General features: G+C 37.7%; 1 protein-coding gene across 4 annotated transcripts in view; it reads left to right on the plus strand.

Annotated features, from left to right (window-relative positions):
• Positions 1 to 18541, plus strand: part of ITPR2 (inositol 1,4,5-trisphosphate receptor type 2) — a 501862-nt gene that overhangs the window by 388242 nt on the left and 95079 nt on the right. For all 4 annotated transcript variants that reach the window (XM_039240789.1, XM_039240790.1, XM_039240791.1 and 1 more), the window contains exons 47-48: positions 5741 to 5933; positions 10016 to 10141. In XM_039240789.1, the coding sequence (XP_039096720.1) occupies positions 5741 to 5933; positions 10016 to 10141 (319 nt within the window). The remainder of the gene's footprint in view (positions 1 to 5740; positions 5934 to 10015; positions 10142 to 18541) is intronic.

The following is an 18541-nucleotide window of genomic DNA, read 5'->3' on the forward strand; positions in this document are numbered from 1 at the left end:
AGAGACAGGAATAGCAAGTGGACTGGGTGGGTCAGAGGAAAGGTCCAGTTCATACCTGTGTGAGAGATGGGGGCTGTCATTTGAGATTGGATTTTTACTGGTTTCCCAGCAATGAGGAGCGAGTTCACCATAAACACAACTTTAGTAATTTGTTAGCAGATCACTTACTGTCTATCAGTTAAAAACACATACAGAAGATAATTCTGTGTAGTAAGTGCATAAACAAAGGGCCAAGGAAACGTAGAGAAAACATCAATTAACTGTGCCTGGGGAGTTTCAGGATGGATTTCATAGAGACAGTTGCCAAAAAAATATATTAAAGACTGAGTAGAAGTTTCTTCGTTAAAGAATGGGCACAGAATTTCAGATAGAAGTAAATGAAAGAAAGGTGTGAAAGAACATATGAGCGAGGTTGACTCCTTTCAAAAGAACGATTATAAATGATAGTGGTATTGAAGACTACACTGGAGAAAAATATACATGTAGTGTGTGTGTGTGTGTGTGTGTGTGTGTAAGATATTTATAATGCTCCTTATAAAATGTGACAACCTAAGGAAAATGGTATAGAAAAGGATGCCCCTAGGCTTCTGGTCTGAATAAATAACAGAAATGGTGCTGTGCATTGGGGTCCTAGCTCTGAGACCCCAGAGAGAGGCAGACCATTTCTTGGTTCTTGGATAAATTGAACTTTAGGTGACTTTGAGGCATGCATGAAGTTGGGTACAGAAGTCCAGGATTCAAAGGAACAGTCTGGACCGATGGTCTGACTTCTACATGTTGACCAATCCTCGTGCTCATTGGAAGACCCGCTCATATGCACTACTCAGAGAGGCTCTATCCCTTCTATCAGGCATTTGTTAGTTTTAGCCACTGCACCTCCCATGGCAGTTTGATCATGCTGTTAAATATATCATACATATCTTATGTATCACTTGTCCCCTACTTGAGGCAGGGGCCATTCTTGATCATCCCTATATTTCCAAAACTGACACTGTGCCTGGAACACCACCATAATAATGATTATTGTTGAAAATGATAGGTTTTCTAAAGATATAGACTGAAAGACACTGGAAAAATTTGAAGGACCTTGTGGATGACCCATCCAGAGAGAAATTATTTTGTAATGATCCTGTTCCGCTCCCAGTTCTTCCTGTGATAGAGATCTCACTACTTCAGAAGGAAACAGATCCAATTTTGAACAATTTGAATAATTAGAAAGTTATTTTTTGTGAAGAGTGCACACTAGCCCACTTTAATGTTTACCCACTGCTCAGAACATTTGTTCCTCTGTTAGCGTGATAGCTTGGCTGTACCATTTGAAGAACCATGATGATCACTAAGCTATAGGCTCCTATAGATCGGGATTCATGTTGTTTTTTTCACTGAATTCCTCCGAGCTCCGCGCCCAAGCAGTGAATAGGCATTTGTTGAATAAATCTTTTGAAAACATTATCCATTTTGGCTTTTTACAGTTAATACATTCCCCTAGTCTGCGGCAATCCCTCCAATTAGTAGGTGCCCCCTTGTATAGTGTGACGTCCAGAATCAAACACAACATTTCATAAAGGGACTGAATAGTTTGTTTTATAATAAATAAACTTCTATGTCTTTTTTTAAATAATTCTAATTTTTAATTTAAATTTTTAAAAAGTCAAAAACAATGCACCCATTTTTCCCACACCCAGTCCCCTGCCTCTGGCAACCACCATCTATTGTATGTATCTATTTACATTCAGATTCCACATATAAGGGAGATCATGTGCTGTTTGGCTCTCTCTCTCTCTGACTCATTTCACTTAGTATAATGCCCTTGAGGTCCATCCATTTGTTGTCACAAATGGTGAGATTTCATTCTTCTTTATGGCAAATATGCCACTCTGTATGTTATGTATACCACCATTGTCTTTACCCTTTCATCCATTGATATTTAGGTTGTTTCCTTAATTTGACGATTGTAAATAATGAACATGGGGGTGCAGATATCTTTTCAAATTAGTGTTTCTGTTTACTTTGGATAAATATGCAAAAGTGGAATTGCTGGATCGTATAGTATTTCCAGTTTTAATTTTTCGGGAACCTCTATGTTGTTTTCCACAGTGGCCACACCAATTTACAGTGCCACCATCAGTGCACAAAGGTTCCCTTTTCTCCGCATCTTCGCCAATACTTGACATTTCTAGTCTTTTTGATAATAGTCATTCTAACATGTCTGAGATGATTTCACATTGTGGTTTTGATTTGAATTTTCTTGATGACGAATGATGCAGGGCGTCTTTTAATGTATTTGTTGCTCATTTGTCTGTCTTCTTTGGAAAATTGTCTATTCAGATCTTCTGCCCATTTTTTAATCAGATTGGGTTTTTCTGCTATTGAATTACATGAATTCTTTATATAGTTTGGCTGTTAGCCCATTATTGGATATTTGATTTGCATGTATTTTCTCCCATTCAGTAGCTTGCCTTTTCATTTTGCTGACGGTTTCCTTTGCTGTGCAAAAGCTTTTTAGTTTCACGTAATCCTACTTGTTTATTTTCGCTTTTGTTGCCTTTGCTTTTGGTGCCTGATTTAAATCATCATCTTCAAGACCTATGTCAAGGAACTTACTGTTTTCTCCTAAGACTTTTTATGGCTTCAGGTCTTCTGTTTAAGGTTTGATCATTTTGAGTTAATTTTTATGTATTGTGTAAGGTAGTGGTCCAGTTTCATTCTTTTGCATGTAGCTGTCCAATTTTCCAAAACCATTTATTGAAGAGACTGTCCTTTCCTTATTGTGTATTCTTGGTTCCTTCGTGGTCAACTAATTGACCACATGTGCATGGGTTTATTTCTGGGCTCTCTATTCTGTCCCATTAATCCGTTTTTCTGTTTTTATGAAACCACACTGTTTCATTTACTATAGCTTTGTAATATGGTTTGAAATTAGGGAGTGTAGTTTCTGTCTTTAAATTGCTTTGGCTATTTGGGGTCTTCAATGGCTCCATACAAATTTTAGGACTGTTCCTTTTATGCTAGGATGTTTTGTTCTATTTGAAAAATGCCATGGGAGTTTTGACAGGGATTGCATTGCATCTGTATATTGCTTTAAATGTACTTTAAAAATATTAGTTCTTCCAAACCATTAGCATGAAATATTTTTCCATTTATTTGTAGCATCTTCAATATTCTTAGTGGCTTATAGTTTTTAATATACAGATCTTTTAGCTCCTTGGTTAAATTTATTTCTAGGTATTGTATTTTTTAAATTTTCTTTTTATTTTTTAGAGAAAGAAAGAATGCACAAGTTGGGGAGAGGGGCAGAAGGGAGAGAGAGGGAATATCTTAAGTAGGCTTCATGCTCGGTGTGGAACCCCATGCAGGGCTTGGTCCCATGACTCTGGGATCATGACCTGAGCCTAAATCAAGAGTTGGATGCTCAACTGACTGAGCCACTCAGGTGCCCCTATTGTATTCTTTTTTATGCAATTCTAAATGAGATTGTTTTCTTTATTTCTCTCTCTGATAGTTCATTATTAGTGTATAGAAATACAACAGATTTTCATGTATTGATTTTTGTATCTTGTCACTTCACTGAATTTGTTTAGTATTCCTAACACTTTTTTTGATGGCGTATTTAGGGTTTTCTATCCTAATATCATGTCCTCTAGATATAGTGACCATTTAACTTATTTTTTTCCAATTTGGATGCCTTTTATTTTGTTTACCTGCCTAATTGCTCTGGCTGGGACTTCCAATACTATGTTGAATAAAAGTGGTAACATTATTGTCTTGGTACTGATCTTAGAGGAAGAGCATTCAGCTTTGCACTGTTGACATATGATGTTAGCTGTGTGACTTTGTCATGTATGGCCTTTATGTTGATATATGTTACCTCTATATCCACTTTGTTGAACGTTTTTATCATAAATGGATGTTGAACTTTCTCAAATGCTTTTTTTGCATCTAGTGAACTGATTATATGATTTTAATGCTTTATTTTGTTACTGTATTGCATCACATTGACTGATTTGTGGATGTTGAACATTCCTTGCATCCCTGGAATATATCCCACTAGATCATGGGATAGAGACACTATTTGTTAAATGCATCCTGAGAATTTTTTAAAAATATAGTTTGACACTTTTGGATCAAGCAGACCTCTTTTTTTCTTCTGCAGTACCAAATAAGTACAGTTTTTCTTTTGTACAATTGATTTCTTTAACCTCTGTTTGAGAATTTTATTTACCGCTACTAAATTTCATTTTACATGTTTATTTTTTTATTTTTAATGTTTATTTATTTTTGAGAGAAAGAGACAAAGAGCACGAGCAGGGGAGGGAGTAGTGAGAGAGGGAGACACAGAATCTGAAGCAGACTTGAGGCTGTGAGCTGTCAGCACAGAGCTCAACAGGGGCCTCAAACCCACTAACTGTGGGATCATGACCTGAGCCAGTCAGATGCTTAACCAACTGAGCAACCCAGGTGCCCCTTTTTTGTGTGTTTATATGATAGTATTCTAGTATTTAGTTTGCATACTTATGAATCATTTAGGATAGCTTACATTAAAAGCAGCAGAACACTATATTGACAATGGTTTGAACAAAAATATATTTGAATATCCTACATAAAGGGAAGTCTTCAGGTACCGATAATTCTACAATTCAGTGACTCAGCGATGTCTTCAGACACACTGACCTTTCCTATCTTTCTCTGTGTCTTCCTTATGTGCTGGTGATAGTTCACCTCAAGCTTTCAAAATGGCTGCCAGAGTTGAAGGCATCCTGCATTTCTACTACCTTTTGTTCTAAGTGGGAAGAAAGAGGATACAGGCCAAAAGAAGTTTTTTTGTATTTAGTTTTTTGGCATTATTATTTTGTTTCTTTCATGTGACTCTCTGCTTTTTCAGGAAGCAAAATCTTTCCTGATTCCCTCTCCTCTGCCACCAGGATATTTCTACTTATGCCTCATTTCCTGGAACTAGGTCACATGCTTGCCACCATACCAGCCCGTGGTGAAGGGGAATAGGATGATCCTTCTGGCTTACACCAATCCTGATTCATTCTTGAGGGCTAAGCAGAGTATATACACATGTACCTTGAGATTTAGTCTAAAAAAACCCTTGTTGCATAGTGGGTTTGTATGAAAATATTCAGCTGGTTTTTGTTTTGTTTCGTCTAACATCAAACTGTCACAAGTACCAAATAAGACAAGTTCAAATTAAGGAGTATTTACATCTAGTTATATGCTTGAATGGATCTGATACCTACAAAAATATGTTTTGCCATGAGTAGGAAACATTTTAATGACACAAAGCACCTTTTTCTGTAGAACTCAGGGCACTTCGTGTTGAGTATGTCATTTGGTCCCCAACAGCTCTTTTTAGGAAGTACAGGCTAAGAATAAGATGCAAATATACCAAGTGCTGTGTTTAAGGTTATGTAGCCAATCACTTAGTTCTTAGTTCTCTGGTGTAGCTCATGAAAATAAAAAATGGGTGGCAAAAGTTTAATGTTAGTCCAGAAGGAATAAAGATTTGGGTTTTTTTATTTATAACATAGTATTTATGATACATTCATCAGTTAATTTTTCTTAAAGACAACCATGAAAAGTAGTACACTAAAGGATTATTTTAGGGATTTCCAGCTGGTGTATTTTTTCAAGCCTGAATTAATAAAATATCATTCATAAACTGATGCTAAAAACACAAAATAGTCTAAGACTGAAGTGTCCAAAGGCTAAAGCAAATGTACATTAATATTTTCAGATTGTTCGGCATGATAGGACAATGGAACAAATAGTTTTTCCTGTCCCCAATATATGTGAATACCTTACGCGAGAATCCAAGTGTCGTGTGTTCAATACCACTGAAAGGGATGAACAAGGAAGTAAAGTGAATGACTTTTTCCAGCAAACTGAAGATCTCTACAATGAAATGAAGTGGCAGAAGAAAATCAGGAGTAAGTACAATAAACTAAAATGGTTAGTTTTGAGCATAATGGTAGATAAATTGGTACTTTAGAATACATAACAGCATTCATTTAAGTTGGCTTTATAATGCTTATTTATCTATTTTGAGTGAGAGTGTGCATGGGGGAGAATCTCAAGCAGGCTTTGTGCTGTTAGCATAGAGCCGGACACACCAAGCTTGATCTCCCAAACCGTGAGATCATGACCTGAGCAGAAACCAAAACTTGGACACTTAACCGACTGAGCACCCAGGCATCCCTAAATTGGTTTTTAGTTTCTTGCCATTTGATGGTACTGAAGTCACTTATAGGCTTAAGAATGTAAGTTCAATCTACACCTGAGTGGGAGCTGAGAAACCTGTGGCTTAACAGACACTAATTAGATCATCGTTTAGTGCTGATCCTATAGTTTTATAAATCTTATGAAATGCAAGTTTGCAGCTGTATGTTTCAACTGCTGAACAGCTGCACGTTTGCTGTCCTTGAATGGGCTCTGACTGACCTTAACAATCAGTAAATGGGACAGCGAGACATCGGCACCAGCACGCTTGTCCTCTATTATCTTACCATTTTGTGAGTAGATGTTTAATGTTTTCTTGAAAGTCATTCTTTCTTTCAAAATATCTTCACCTTGCCAAATCAGACTAAAATTTTTGTGACACTTGTATTCAAGTAAAGCAATGTTATAATTTTATGGTTAAAAATTAGGGGGCACCTGGGTGGCTCAGTCGGTTAAGCGTCTGAATTGGGCTTAGGTCATGATCTACGGTTCGTGGGTTCGAGCCCCGCGTCAGGTTCTGTGCTGGCAGCTCAGAGCCTGGAGCCTGTTTCAGATTCCATGTCTCTGTCTCTCTCTGCCCCTCCCCTGCTCATGCTCTGTCTCTCTCTGTCTCAAAACTAAATAAGCTGTAAAAAAATTTTTTTAACAGTATAATACGGGGGTACCTGGGTGGCTCAGTCAGTTGAGCATCCTTCTTGATTTCAGCCCAAGTCATAATCTCCCAGTCATGAGATTGAGCCCCATGTTGGGCTCCACAATAAGTGTGGAGCCTGCTTGAGATTCTCTTTCTCTTCCTCACCCTCTGCTCCTCTCCTCACCCCCCACCCCCAAATTAATATAATACAGTTCTCATGATTTATATCACATGAGTCAAGTCTATTTGGAAATACTGAGTTTTAAAATTTTTAAATTCTTTTTTTAAAGTTTATTTATTTTGGGGGGGAAGGGCACAGTGAGAGAGAGACAAAGGATCTGAAGTGATCTCTGCTGTCAGCACAGAGCCTGATGAGGGGCTTGAAGTCACGAACCTTGAGAACCATGAGAACCTGAGCCGAAGTTGGACACTTAACCAACTGAGCCACCCAGGCACCCCTAAACTTTAAAAATTTTTAAGTTTATAATAAACTTTAATTTATTTTCCCAGGTAAGGAATATCATGAGCTTTAAACAAAAATTAGTAGGGGGAAACTCTAGATTAGGTCTTATCTATCCTTGTGGGATGTTTTCCAGACCAGCAGGCATATGTTCTCAATACCTCCATCAACAGGGCTTCATCATTCCAGTTTCCTAGGAACTTTACTGAGTATGGTTTATGGATTTGAGTGGACCTTGAGATACACCATCTTTGGATATAATTATGGCATGCATTGTTAGGCTTTCTTATCAGAATATTTGGAAATAATAAAGAAATGACTCTCCCTTAGCATTTTGCTAGAACCTTATGGAATTCAGAGAAAATTTTGGGTGTCCAGAACACATTTATGAAGATTCAACAATTTTATTTGGGACATTTGAAAAGCACACATTTTATCCCTGACTAAAGTAAGTTGAATAATGAACTAGTGCTTGTGGGATTTGTTCTTTTTTGGATAAATATTTTATCACTTACTCAAAAACAAATCTTGGGATGCCTGGGTGGCTCAGTTGGTTAAGCGTCTGACTTCAGCTCAGGACATGATCTCACAGTTGGTGAGTTCGAGCCCCACACCGGGCTCTGTGCTGACACCTTGGAGCCCGGAGCCTGCTTCAGATTCTGTGTTTCCCTCTCTCTCTGTCCCTCCCCCAATCACACTCTGTCTGTCTGTCTCTCTCTCTCAATAATAAATAAGCATTAAGAAAATTAGAAAAAAATATTAAAAGTAATTTTCAGTGTACATCTTACATTTAAAATTTGGAAGCAACTTGTTATGAGATTATAGATAGAAATGTATTCATTAGATGGATGTACTACAAATATACATATCAACATCTTTTAATTTTGTCTTAAGGTTCAGTTTTTATTTTTATTTTTTTATTTTTCTTAATGTTTTATTTATTTTTGAGAGAGAGATAGAGACAGCATGAGCAGAGGAGGGTCAGAGAGAGAGGGAGACACAGAATCTGAAGACAGGCTCCAGGCTCTGAGCTAGCTGTCAGCATAAAGCCTGACGTGGGGCTCAAACCCACGAACCATGAAATCATGACCTGAGCTGAAGTCGGATGCTCAACCGACTGAGCCACCCAAGCGGCCCCAGTTTTTATTTTTTTAAGTTTATTTATTTATTGCGGGGGGGGGAGGCATGGGAGTGGGGGAAAGGCAGAGAGTACGGGAGAGAGAGCATCCCAAACAAGAATCCCAAGCAGGCTCCTCTCTGTCAGCATAGAGCCTAGTGTGGGGCTAGATCTCAAGAACTGTGAGATCATGACTTGAACCAAAATCAAGAGTTGGATGCTTAACCAACTGAGCCACTCAGGTGCCCCAATATTCTGCTTTTTAAAAGGAAGACTCCTAATCAAAATGATGGAGATGCAGATGTTTACAATTTAAGATATATCAGTCAACTAAATGCCATAACAAATCATAGCCTGTTTTCAGCGTTGAGATGCTTTATTCCAAGAGAATAAAGAAAAACAACATATACTGAAGGGAAGTGCAGGGAGCAGCACATCCCAGATTGGAATTCACAGACCACAATTGAAAATTTTATGATTTCTACTTGAAAATTGATGTTCCTTTCTCCCTCAGGCAACTCCAGTATTTTAGATCTGATGTTTAGATATTTAAGAGTTAGAGAATGGACAAGCTCTGAAATAGTCATTTGGTCAAATTTGTATGCATTTCATATCTGTTCAGTTATTTAAGAGAAGTATATTTAGTAGATGCATTTACTAATTCATTTCTGAAGATAAATACAGAATCTCATTTCTGAAAATATTTAATAAAGCCTCTCCCACTTATTAGTACTTCCTATTGTATCTTTTATGTTTTTCTGCTATTACAAACCCAAGTTCTTAGGAAGCATTAAGGTTTAAAACTTAGATATCATAAAGGGTGCCTGAGTGGCTCAGCTGGTTAAGCATCCAACTCTTGATTTCAGCTCAGGTCATGATCTCACTGTGAGATCAATCCCCACATTAGGCTCTGTGTTGACAGCATGGAGCCTGCTTGGGATTCTCTCTCCTTCTCTCTTTGCCTCTCTCTCTCTCTCTCTCTCTCAAAAATAAATAAAAATTAGATATTTTAAATCATGAGTTCCCAGTAAGCAGTATTATGCCATGCTATTAAAGGTTCAGAATTTCAGGTAATTGACTGGGTCATAGGAATATTCGTCAGACATGTATCTGTTTGGGCTTTTTTTGTTTTGTTTTTTTTTTCACTTTTTGACTCTAAGACATGGGAGTGGGATGAATTTATCAATATCACCGACTTACAAAGTGATACATACTGTTCTGTTAAAGGGGCCCCAGGCATCCACTGACCTGTCTTTCCCCTAATCTGCTCTAGGGATGTATCAGAGAGAATTATTACAAAATCACCTTTTCTAACCATGTTTAGCAATTGCAAAATTACCTACCCTTTTACAATGGCTTGGGTGTAAATTGGCTGAAGAATAAAGAAGGAATCAAATAGAAAACTCCCTTATGGTATTGATTATAAACTTTCTTAAATAAGTCATTTTGAATGTTTATTTAAATGTGCTTTTATACTACTTTACAGAAACACAATTTAGTAAAATGTTGTTTCAATGGTGTTCATGTGTTAAAATCAAAATTAATGATTCTGTTTTGCCCCATCACATTTGTTGCTTCCTAGGTAACCCTGCGCTGTTCTGGTTCTCAAGGCACATATCCCTCTGGGGGAGCATTTCCTTCAACTTGGCTGTGTTCATCAATTTAGCCGTTGCTCTCTTCTACCCATTTGGGGATGATGGAGATGAAGGCGAGTGCTTCTCTTTCTTTAAATGATAAATATTTTAAAGTTCTAAAAATAATACTCTTGAAAATACATCCCTTAACTACTTAGAGCTTCAGAATAACAGTAATTTAATTCTTTTAAATAAACCTTTCTGTCTTCGCTGGAAGTAGAGAATGGTGGTAAGTAGGTTAGGCAGAAAACATTGGTCAACAGAAATGTTAGTTTTCCAAAAGCTCATATACAGCTATTAGAGGTATGTTAGACTGGCAAACAAAGCAATGAAAAGGAATTATTATTTCCACCTGATTAATGTTACTGAAAGCATTTTTAATATGGTATCATCTCAATTATATAAGTATATGGGAAAATGAGAGGTTTCTAACAAAATATTCATTGTGATGACCTTAAATGTTGGAATTTATAACTTACCCTCTTCCTCGCTTTCTGTCTTGTCTAAGTTTTCTATGATGACTACACATGGACTCTGGGAAAAAAATGTTTTAATGTACAGCATAGAGGTGAATATGATCATAAAGAATATCTCAGATCTCAGATTAGAAGTTAACTCTTGTTTCCAATCTAGGGCTTCTCTACATGATGACCGACTGAAATTAATATTATTAAACTGACAATAAATGAAGTTTTACAAAAGCAAAGAGAAGATATATCTCATTTTACATGAAATGGGAAGTAGAAGTGAAACATGCTAAAGGGTGGGACTGTGGAAAGTAATTTTGTTAAAGTCTGACAAAGCCTGTGGGAAAATACGTTGCAGGCTTGGGATACATTCAGGTAAATAGCTCTGAAATGTGTGTGGAAAGAATGGCTTGAAGGAAAAGGTGAGAGATATCAGCAAACAAGAACCACAAAGTGCTTTTATATCTCACCTGTTCGTAGGATTATTGTAAGAATTGAATGAGATGGTATATAGGGAAAGCATTTAGAACAGTGCCTGGCAAGCCTTCCAAGACACTTAGCTGTTGTTGATGTCATTGTTGTTAAATATTAATACTACAAAGGGAAGCCCAGTGAAAACGATAGTATGATGAGAGCAATGGGTATTTAAGCTGATTTCAGATGAACTGGAGGTGAGCATGAAGGGAAATGAGAGTCCAGGACTAGTTTTCAATTTCAAAGCTCTATTACAGTTAATAGACATCAAAATCCTAATCTTTAGGTATAATTTGAATGGCTTTTAAAAAGTTTGATATTTTAGAATGCATGCCTGGGCTGAAAGAAGAATACTCGGCAGAGGAGCAGATAGGTGAGGAGTTAAATAGAAAAACATAGCCAGGGGCGCCTGGGTGGCTTAGTCGGTTAAGCGTCCGACTTTCGCTTAGGTCATGATCTCGCGGTTCGTGGGTTTGAGCCCCGTGTCGGGCTCTGTGCTGACTGCCAGCTCAGAGCCTGGAGCCTGTTTCAGTCTGTGACTCCCTCTCTCTCTGACCCTCCCCTGCTCACGCTGTCTCTCTCTCTCTCTCCTAGAAATAAATAAAACATTTAAAAAAAAAGAAAATACATTTTTGTTTAAGGTAAAAGAAAATAATTTTGTCCGAAATGAGACGCTTGTTTGCAGAAAATGGCTTAGGTCAAGATCTGAATGCGAAAAAAGTTGTAGAAGTTTCTTGAAGGAAAATCTTTGGAAAGGGATTTTATGTGTGGTTTCAATGGACTAAGGTTGAAATGAATGGATTTTAAAAATGCACTGATACAAGATTGAAATTCTTCTTTTCTCTCTGTTCAAAAGACAGTTTTNCCAGGGGCGCCTGGGTGGCTTAGTCGGTTAAGCGTCCGACTTTCGCTTAGGTCATGATCTCGCGGTTCGTGGGTTTGAGCCCCGTGTCGGGCTCTGTGCTGACTGCCAGCTCAGAGCCTGGAGCCTGTTTCAGTCTGTGACTCCCTCTCTCTCTGACCCTCCCCTGCTCACGCTGTCTCTCTCTCTCTCTCCTAGAAATAAATAAAACATTTAAAAAAAAAGAAAAACATAGCCAATATTTGGCCATCCATTGTGGGACATTGCAAATACAGCAGGAAGTAGAAGCAGCTTTCTTTTCACTGTGTTTAGTCTTATTTAGTGATGATAGCCGTCTTGGCACAGAAGAATGTAATTCTTGTAAGCAGAGAGTCTGGCATGAAATGATAAATCAGTATCATCTGTACACAGAACGTTGAGAACAGGTTGTAGAGTCTCAGTTAATAGAAGCATAAGGTCTTAGATATGGAAGCAATTGTGGAAATCCTCTAGTATCAAATCCTCGTTTGACAGATCAAGAGATGGAATCCCAGAGTGGCTAAAAAAATGGTAGACCTTAGAGTAGAAAGTTAACTCTTTTGTTTCCAATCCAGGACTTTTCTATATAGATAATTGGGTTGCAAGCCTATAGATAACAGGAAGATGACAAATCTTCATACAGAACATAATTTTTTCTGAGTTCCATTCCATGATATCCCTTATTTGACCACTAGAGCCAATGTATATAGCCTCTGCTGCCACCTATTGTACATGAAATATAATGGTAATGGGCAATGCCACCCCTCTAGACATCTACTTTTTACTCATTCAGGAGAAAGTAAAATATCTTATACATTTTTGATACTTGCCTAGTAACAGCTATGGCAGTAATATTGGTATAATAATAATAGCAGCTGATGCTGTTTACTAGTTAGATTGGGTCAAGCAGAATGCTAAGCACTTCACATGCATAATTTCATTGACGTTTCCTGACAATCCTATAAAGTAAGCACTTCATCTTTATGGATGAAGATCTGAGGTTTAAGAATATTTGCCCAGTAATTCAGGAGAGGAGTCCATAAATATGTATTTTTTAACAAGTTCCCAAGGTATTGCTGGTCGTTGAGCAAGCACTTGAAACCACACGCATAGTACTGTTTGGAGTAAGGCTCCAGCATCAGAAGGAAATAGGACTTACGAAAACAAGATTGAAAAACATGGTGCCTCATCATCAGGTGAAGATGCAGACTTTACTCTTCAAAAAGGACTGGATAAAAGTTAATACTAGTAACCAAAGCGGAGGCTCAATCTTAGATGTCTGCATTGGGTGTGGGGCACTGACTCTAAGAGAGAAGAGAAGGCATGAGCTGCCATTTCAGCAATAGCGAATCCCAAGATCACTAATTTGGATTATCTAATTTTGGATTATCTAATTACAGTTCTGGATGAGAGTTATTTAATTATAATTCTATGAGTAAAGTTAAAATTTTGGTCAGGATTAGCTCAGTCTCTAACCTTCAGTTGTATACTATGCATAGCTAGGAAGACTGAGAAAACAAAGTCAAAACTGAGAAGCGTACTTGGACATCAGAACTGTCTGGAGAAGGATAATCCTGTGCTGGATATGCAAGTTCTCTAATGCTGGATTTTGTCCAACATAGTTTCAGTGACACCTTGCCAGGAGCACTTTGAGGTGATTTAAGGCTGGATTAGGTTGAGCATTAACATTCCCTCCAAGAAGTACCTAAAAATGATGGAGACATGTCAAAGAACACAAGATCCAACTTGAAAAGCCTCCCAGTGACCACATCTGCAGAAATTTTTAGGAAAAAAAAAGTATTGACAGTAATATGTAATAACCCATAGAATAAGATAAGAATCCAGGAGTCTATATGGATCATGACAAAAGAAACCTCTTCCTTACAATAACATTCCAGTTAATAAATGTAGAAGGAAAGGCATCTGGGTGGCTCAGTCAGTTAAGCTTCTGACTCTTGATTTTGACGCAGGTCATGATCTCGTGGTTTGTGAGTTCAAGCTCCTTGTCAGGTTCTGTGCTGACAGTGCGGAGCCTGCTTGGAATTATCTCTCCCTCTCTCTCTGCCCCTATCCCATTTTTGCTCACTTTCTTTCTCAATATAAACTTTTAAAAAAGCATTAAGAAAAATAAAATATAAATGTAGAAGGAATGCTGGAAATAGAATATTACCATTTGGCAAACAATACTGTAGTAAGAATCATCATGGATGTTAATATTCATAGGTGAATGTTAGATTAAAAAGCATAATGAGAAACAGGATATTGACATAGTCTCAAAGTATTTTACCCCCAACACATTTATTGATTACAAGAGGAAAAAGAATAACTTTTTAATGTGGAGAAATCACTTTAGATGATCAACGTTAATGTCACCAGTAATGAGACAGCAACAACGAGTGCCTCTTGATATGATGCACTAACAAGGACATGGCATTATTATCCAAAAATACATCAACTGAGGAAATTTTAAACAAACCTAAAATTAGGGACATTCTTCAAAATAATTGGTTAGTAATATTTAAGCTTATGAAAGATAAAGGTAGAGGAATGGTTCAAATTAAAAGAGACTATAGAGATATGACAAATGATACAATATGTGATCCTGGTCAAGATAAAGAATACTAATTGGGCAATTGATGAACTTTGAATAAGGCCTATAGATTAAAGTGATATATCATAATAAAACACCTAGGAATAAGCTTAACCAAAGAGATAAAAGACTTGTACTCTGGACAATGTAAAACACTGATGAAAGAAATTGAAAATGACACAAAAAAATGGAAAGATATTCCATGCTCATGGATTGAAAGAACTAATGCTGTTAAAATGTCCATACTACCCAAAGTAATCTACAAATTTAATGTAATCCCTATCAAAATACCAACATCATATTTTACAGAACTAGAACAAATAATCCTAAAATTTGTATAGAATCACAAAAGCGGTAGAATACCCAAAACAGTCTTGAGAAAGAAGTACAGAGTTGGAGGCATCACAATCCCAGATTTCAAATTATACAACAAAGTTGTATAATCAAAACAGTATGGTCTGGCACACACACACACACACACACAAGACACATAGATCAGTGGAACAGAATAGAGAGCCTAGAAAAAACCCCACGCATTCATGGTCAATTAATCTTTGACAAAGGAGGCAAGGATATGCAGTGGGAAAAAGAGAGTCTCTTCAACAAATGGTGCTGGGAAAACTGGACAGCTACAAGCAAAAGAATGAAACTATGCCACTTTCTTAAACTATCACAAAAATATCCTCAAGACGAATTAAAGATCTAAATGTGAGACCTGAAACTGTAACAGTCATAGAAGAAAATATAGGCAGCAATTTCTCTGACCATCAGCCATTGAAATATTTTTCTAGTTATGTCTCCACAGGCAAGGGAAACAAAAGCAAAATTAAACTATTGAGACTACTCCAAAATAAAAACTTTTTGACAACAAAACAAAAAGGCAACCTACTGAACAAGAGAAGGTATTTGCAAATGATACATCCAATAAGGGGTTAATATCCCTTAATAAATATATTTAAAAACTCAAAATATATTGATTTATATATCAAAATATAAGCAACTCAACACCCCCCCCAAAAAAATAAATCCAGTAAAAAATGGACAGAGGACCTGAACAGACATTTTTCCAAAGAAGACATATAGATGGCCAATAGACATATGGAAAAATGGTCAACATCACTCATCATCAGGGAAATGCAAACTAAAACCACAATTAGATATCAGCTTACACCCATCAGAATGGCTAAAATCAAAACAAGAAGAAGTAGGAAGTGTTGGTGAGGATGTGGAGATAAAGTAACCCTTGTGCACTGTTGGTGGGAATGCAAACTAGTGCAATCACTGTGGAAAATAGTATGGAGGTTCCTCAAAAAGTTAAAAATAGAGTTACCATATGATCAAGTAATTCAACTACTGAGTATTTATCCTGAGAAAATGAACACACTAATTTGAAAAGATATGGGCATCCGTATGTTTATTACAGCATTATTTACAATAGCCAAGATATGGAAACAAACCCGTGTTTATCCAAAGATGAATGGTCAAGTGAAATCAGTCGGTCAGAAAAAGACAGATACAATATGATTTCACTCATATGGGGAATTAAAAAACAAAGTAAGTGAGCAAACTAAGAAAAAAAAGAGACAAAAAGATTCTTAAATACTGAGAATAAACTAGTGGCTGCCAGAGAGGAGGTGGGTAGGGAATGAGGGAAATAGAGAAAGACGATTAAGAGTACATTTATCTTGATGAGCACTGAAAAATGTATAGAATTGTTAATTCATTTCATTGCTCACCTGGAACGAATATAACACTGCTTATTAATTATACTTCAATTTAAAAAAGAAAAGATAAACAAAAATAAAAGTGGCATATTGTATTAGTTTCTTGATATTCATCACTGTAATGTGGTTATGTAAGGTAGAATCCATGTGAGTGGGATATAGTAATTTTGCATGATATTTGCAACTGTTACATAAATCTGAAAGTGTTTTGGAATGAAAAGTAAAAAAAGACAAAATAAATATGAGGATTCTGTCCAACTCTAAAGTCCCTAGATTCTGGGTGTAGATGTTGATCATGAAATCACCTGGTAAATCTTGCCCTCCCTCCCCCCAAAAAAAAGTCATTGGTCAAAATGAGCCACCTTTCTCAGCCCCAGACCCTACTATAGGCTGCTCCAGAGTCATTGTGGCCACTGTGGCAGTGAGGACAGGGACAATGGGCTATGTAAGCTTTCTCCAACCACTTTCCAGCCTGATCACACATGAACTGGGAGTTATTGGTTGCTATATATCTAGTGTGCCATTGGGTTGTAATATTAACTGACAGAGCATTGTCTCCCTTCCACCAGAGTAGTGGTGTATAATGATTAAAGGGAGGGGCACCTGGGTGGCTCAGTGAGTTAAGCATCCAACTCTTGATTTCGGCTCTGATCATGATCTCATGGTTCCTGAGATGGAGCCCTGCTTCTTAAGATTCTCTCTCTCCCCCTCTCCCTCTGCCCCTCCCACACGTGCGTGTGTACTTTCTCTCTAAAAAAACATTTCAAAAATAAAATAAAAAAGAAATAAAGAGAGGTACTTAAGGGGAAGGTGATTCTCAGGGGATTGGCTTAGTGTATTCCCTCCCCAAATCCTACTGTAGATAGTTGCCTTTCATTGCCAGGCTTTGAAGAGCTCAGTGTGATTTTTTTTTAAATTGTTTTTAAATGTTTATTTATTTTTGAGAGAGATAGAATGTCAGCAGGAGGTGTTAGTGAGAGAGGGAGACACAGAAGCCAAAACAGGCTCCATGCTCTGAGCTGTCAGCACAAAGCCCGATGCGATGCATGAGAAGTTGGATGCTTAACCGACTGAGCCACCCAGGAGCCCCCCTTTTTTTAGGTTGGGGGAACATTATGCAGTTGTTTTTATTTATTCAACTATAAAAACTATGGCAATTTTTTTGATGGGCAACACTTTAGAGTAACACTAATTATATTGCTATAAATTTGGTTGAGGATCAGATTGAATTCAGGAGCAAAAGAGAATAACAAAAACCTTCAAACATTGCAACAAAGAAATACTTTTTCCCCCCTTTAATTAAATGGTCCTTTCCCATAGGCTTCCTTAGACTGGTTTGCAATCTAAGGCCATAAGAAATAAGGCATTGGGCATTCTGAAGAGACTGCAGGTTAGCTGTGGTGCCAGCAGGAGACTGAAACCCTGATCTGACTTAATCTCAGGCATGTTCTGAGAGCAGAGGCAAATTCTCAATGTTTCTTGCGTGCTTGCCGCTGAACCAGTTATATTTCCCCTTCTCTGGCTAATTCAGTGCAGTAACAATCCAGCCACTACTTTTCCTGGTTCTGTGGAGGGAACCTGACAGGAATGTGTGGCTTCTGACTGGAGAGGCAGCGGACTAGCTTTGACCCATCTCCTCCCGGACAGTAGGGAGTTGCTGAGGAAGGCCTCTTCGGGCAACCGAGAGGCCCTGTGTCCTGGGACAAACACTGCTTACTTACCCTTGGGAAATGTAGGACCTCTCAGCCTGAAGTTGTGAGCTCTTGAAGGCAACTCCAGTTGGTCTGTCTCCACTGTCCCACACAACTCAGCTTCGTAACTGGGCTTTAGGAAACTTACAATTAGACGTAATCACGAAAAAGGAGTTAACACAGGTTACTTTATATGCCATTCTAAATATCTTTGGGGGTTTTTTCTCTCTCGTTTCCTCTTTACCATTTTTGGAGAGGAAGCCCTTGTTTCCCCTTGACCTTTCCCAATGGTGTGGATTGATTTTGATTGGTCGTTTCCACCAGGAATCAGAGGCCATTGGTGCCGGGTTTCCCAAGGATGAGCTGAGTTTATATTTATTCAGGAATGCAGGGTTTATTCATATGGCTATTGGTTCTCGTTTTGGCTTCTTTGTTTGGTTGATTGGCTTCCTTACATGACAGAGGCTTCTCTAAGAAGGAAACTTGTGCCCAAAGTTGAGGGATGAGGTTATGGCTGCAGCTGTTGATGCTAGAGAATATCCCAGATGTCCATTCAGAAGTTGAACATTTGCCATGCGAACTGCCCCTGCCCAGTTTGGCAAAGGCAGACTAATTAGTGGAGAAAATTGCTGCCATGGGAATTTCTTA

Source organism: Hyaena hyaena, unplaced genomic scaffold (assembly GCF_003009895.1).
Source record: "Hyaena hyaena isolate Hyena2069 unplaced genomic scaffold, ASM300989v1 scaffold_182, whole genome shotgun sequence".
Taxonomy (NCBI): domain Eukaryota; kingdom Metazoa; phylum Chordata; class Mammalia; order Carnivora; family Hyaenidae; genus Hyaena; species Hyaena hyaena.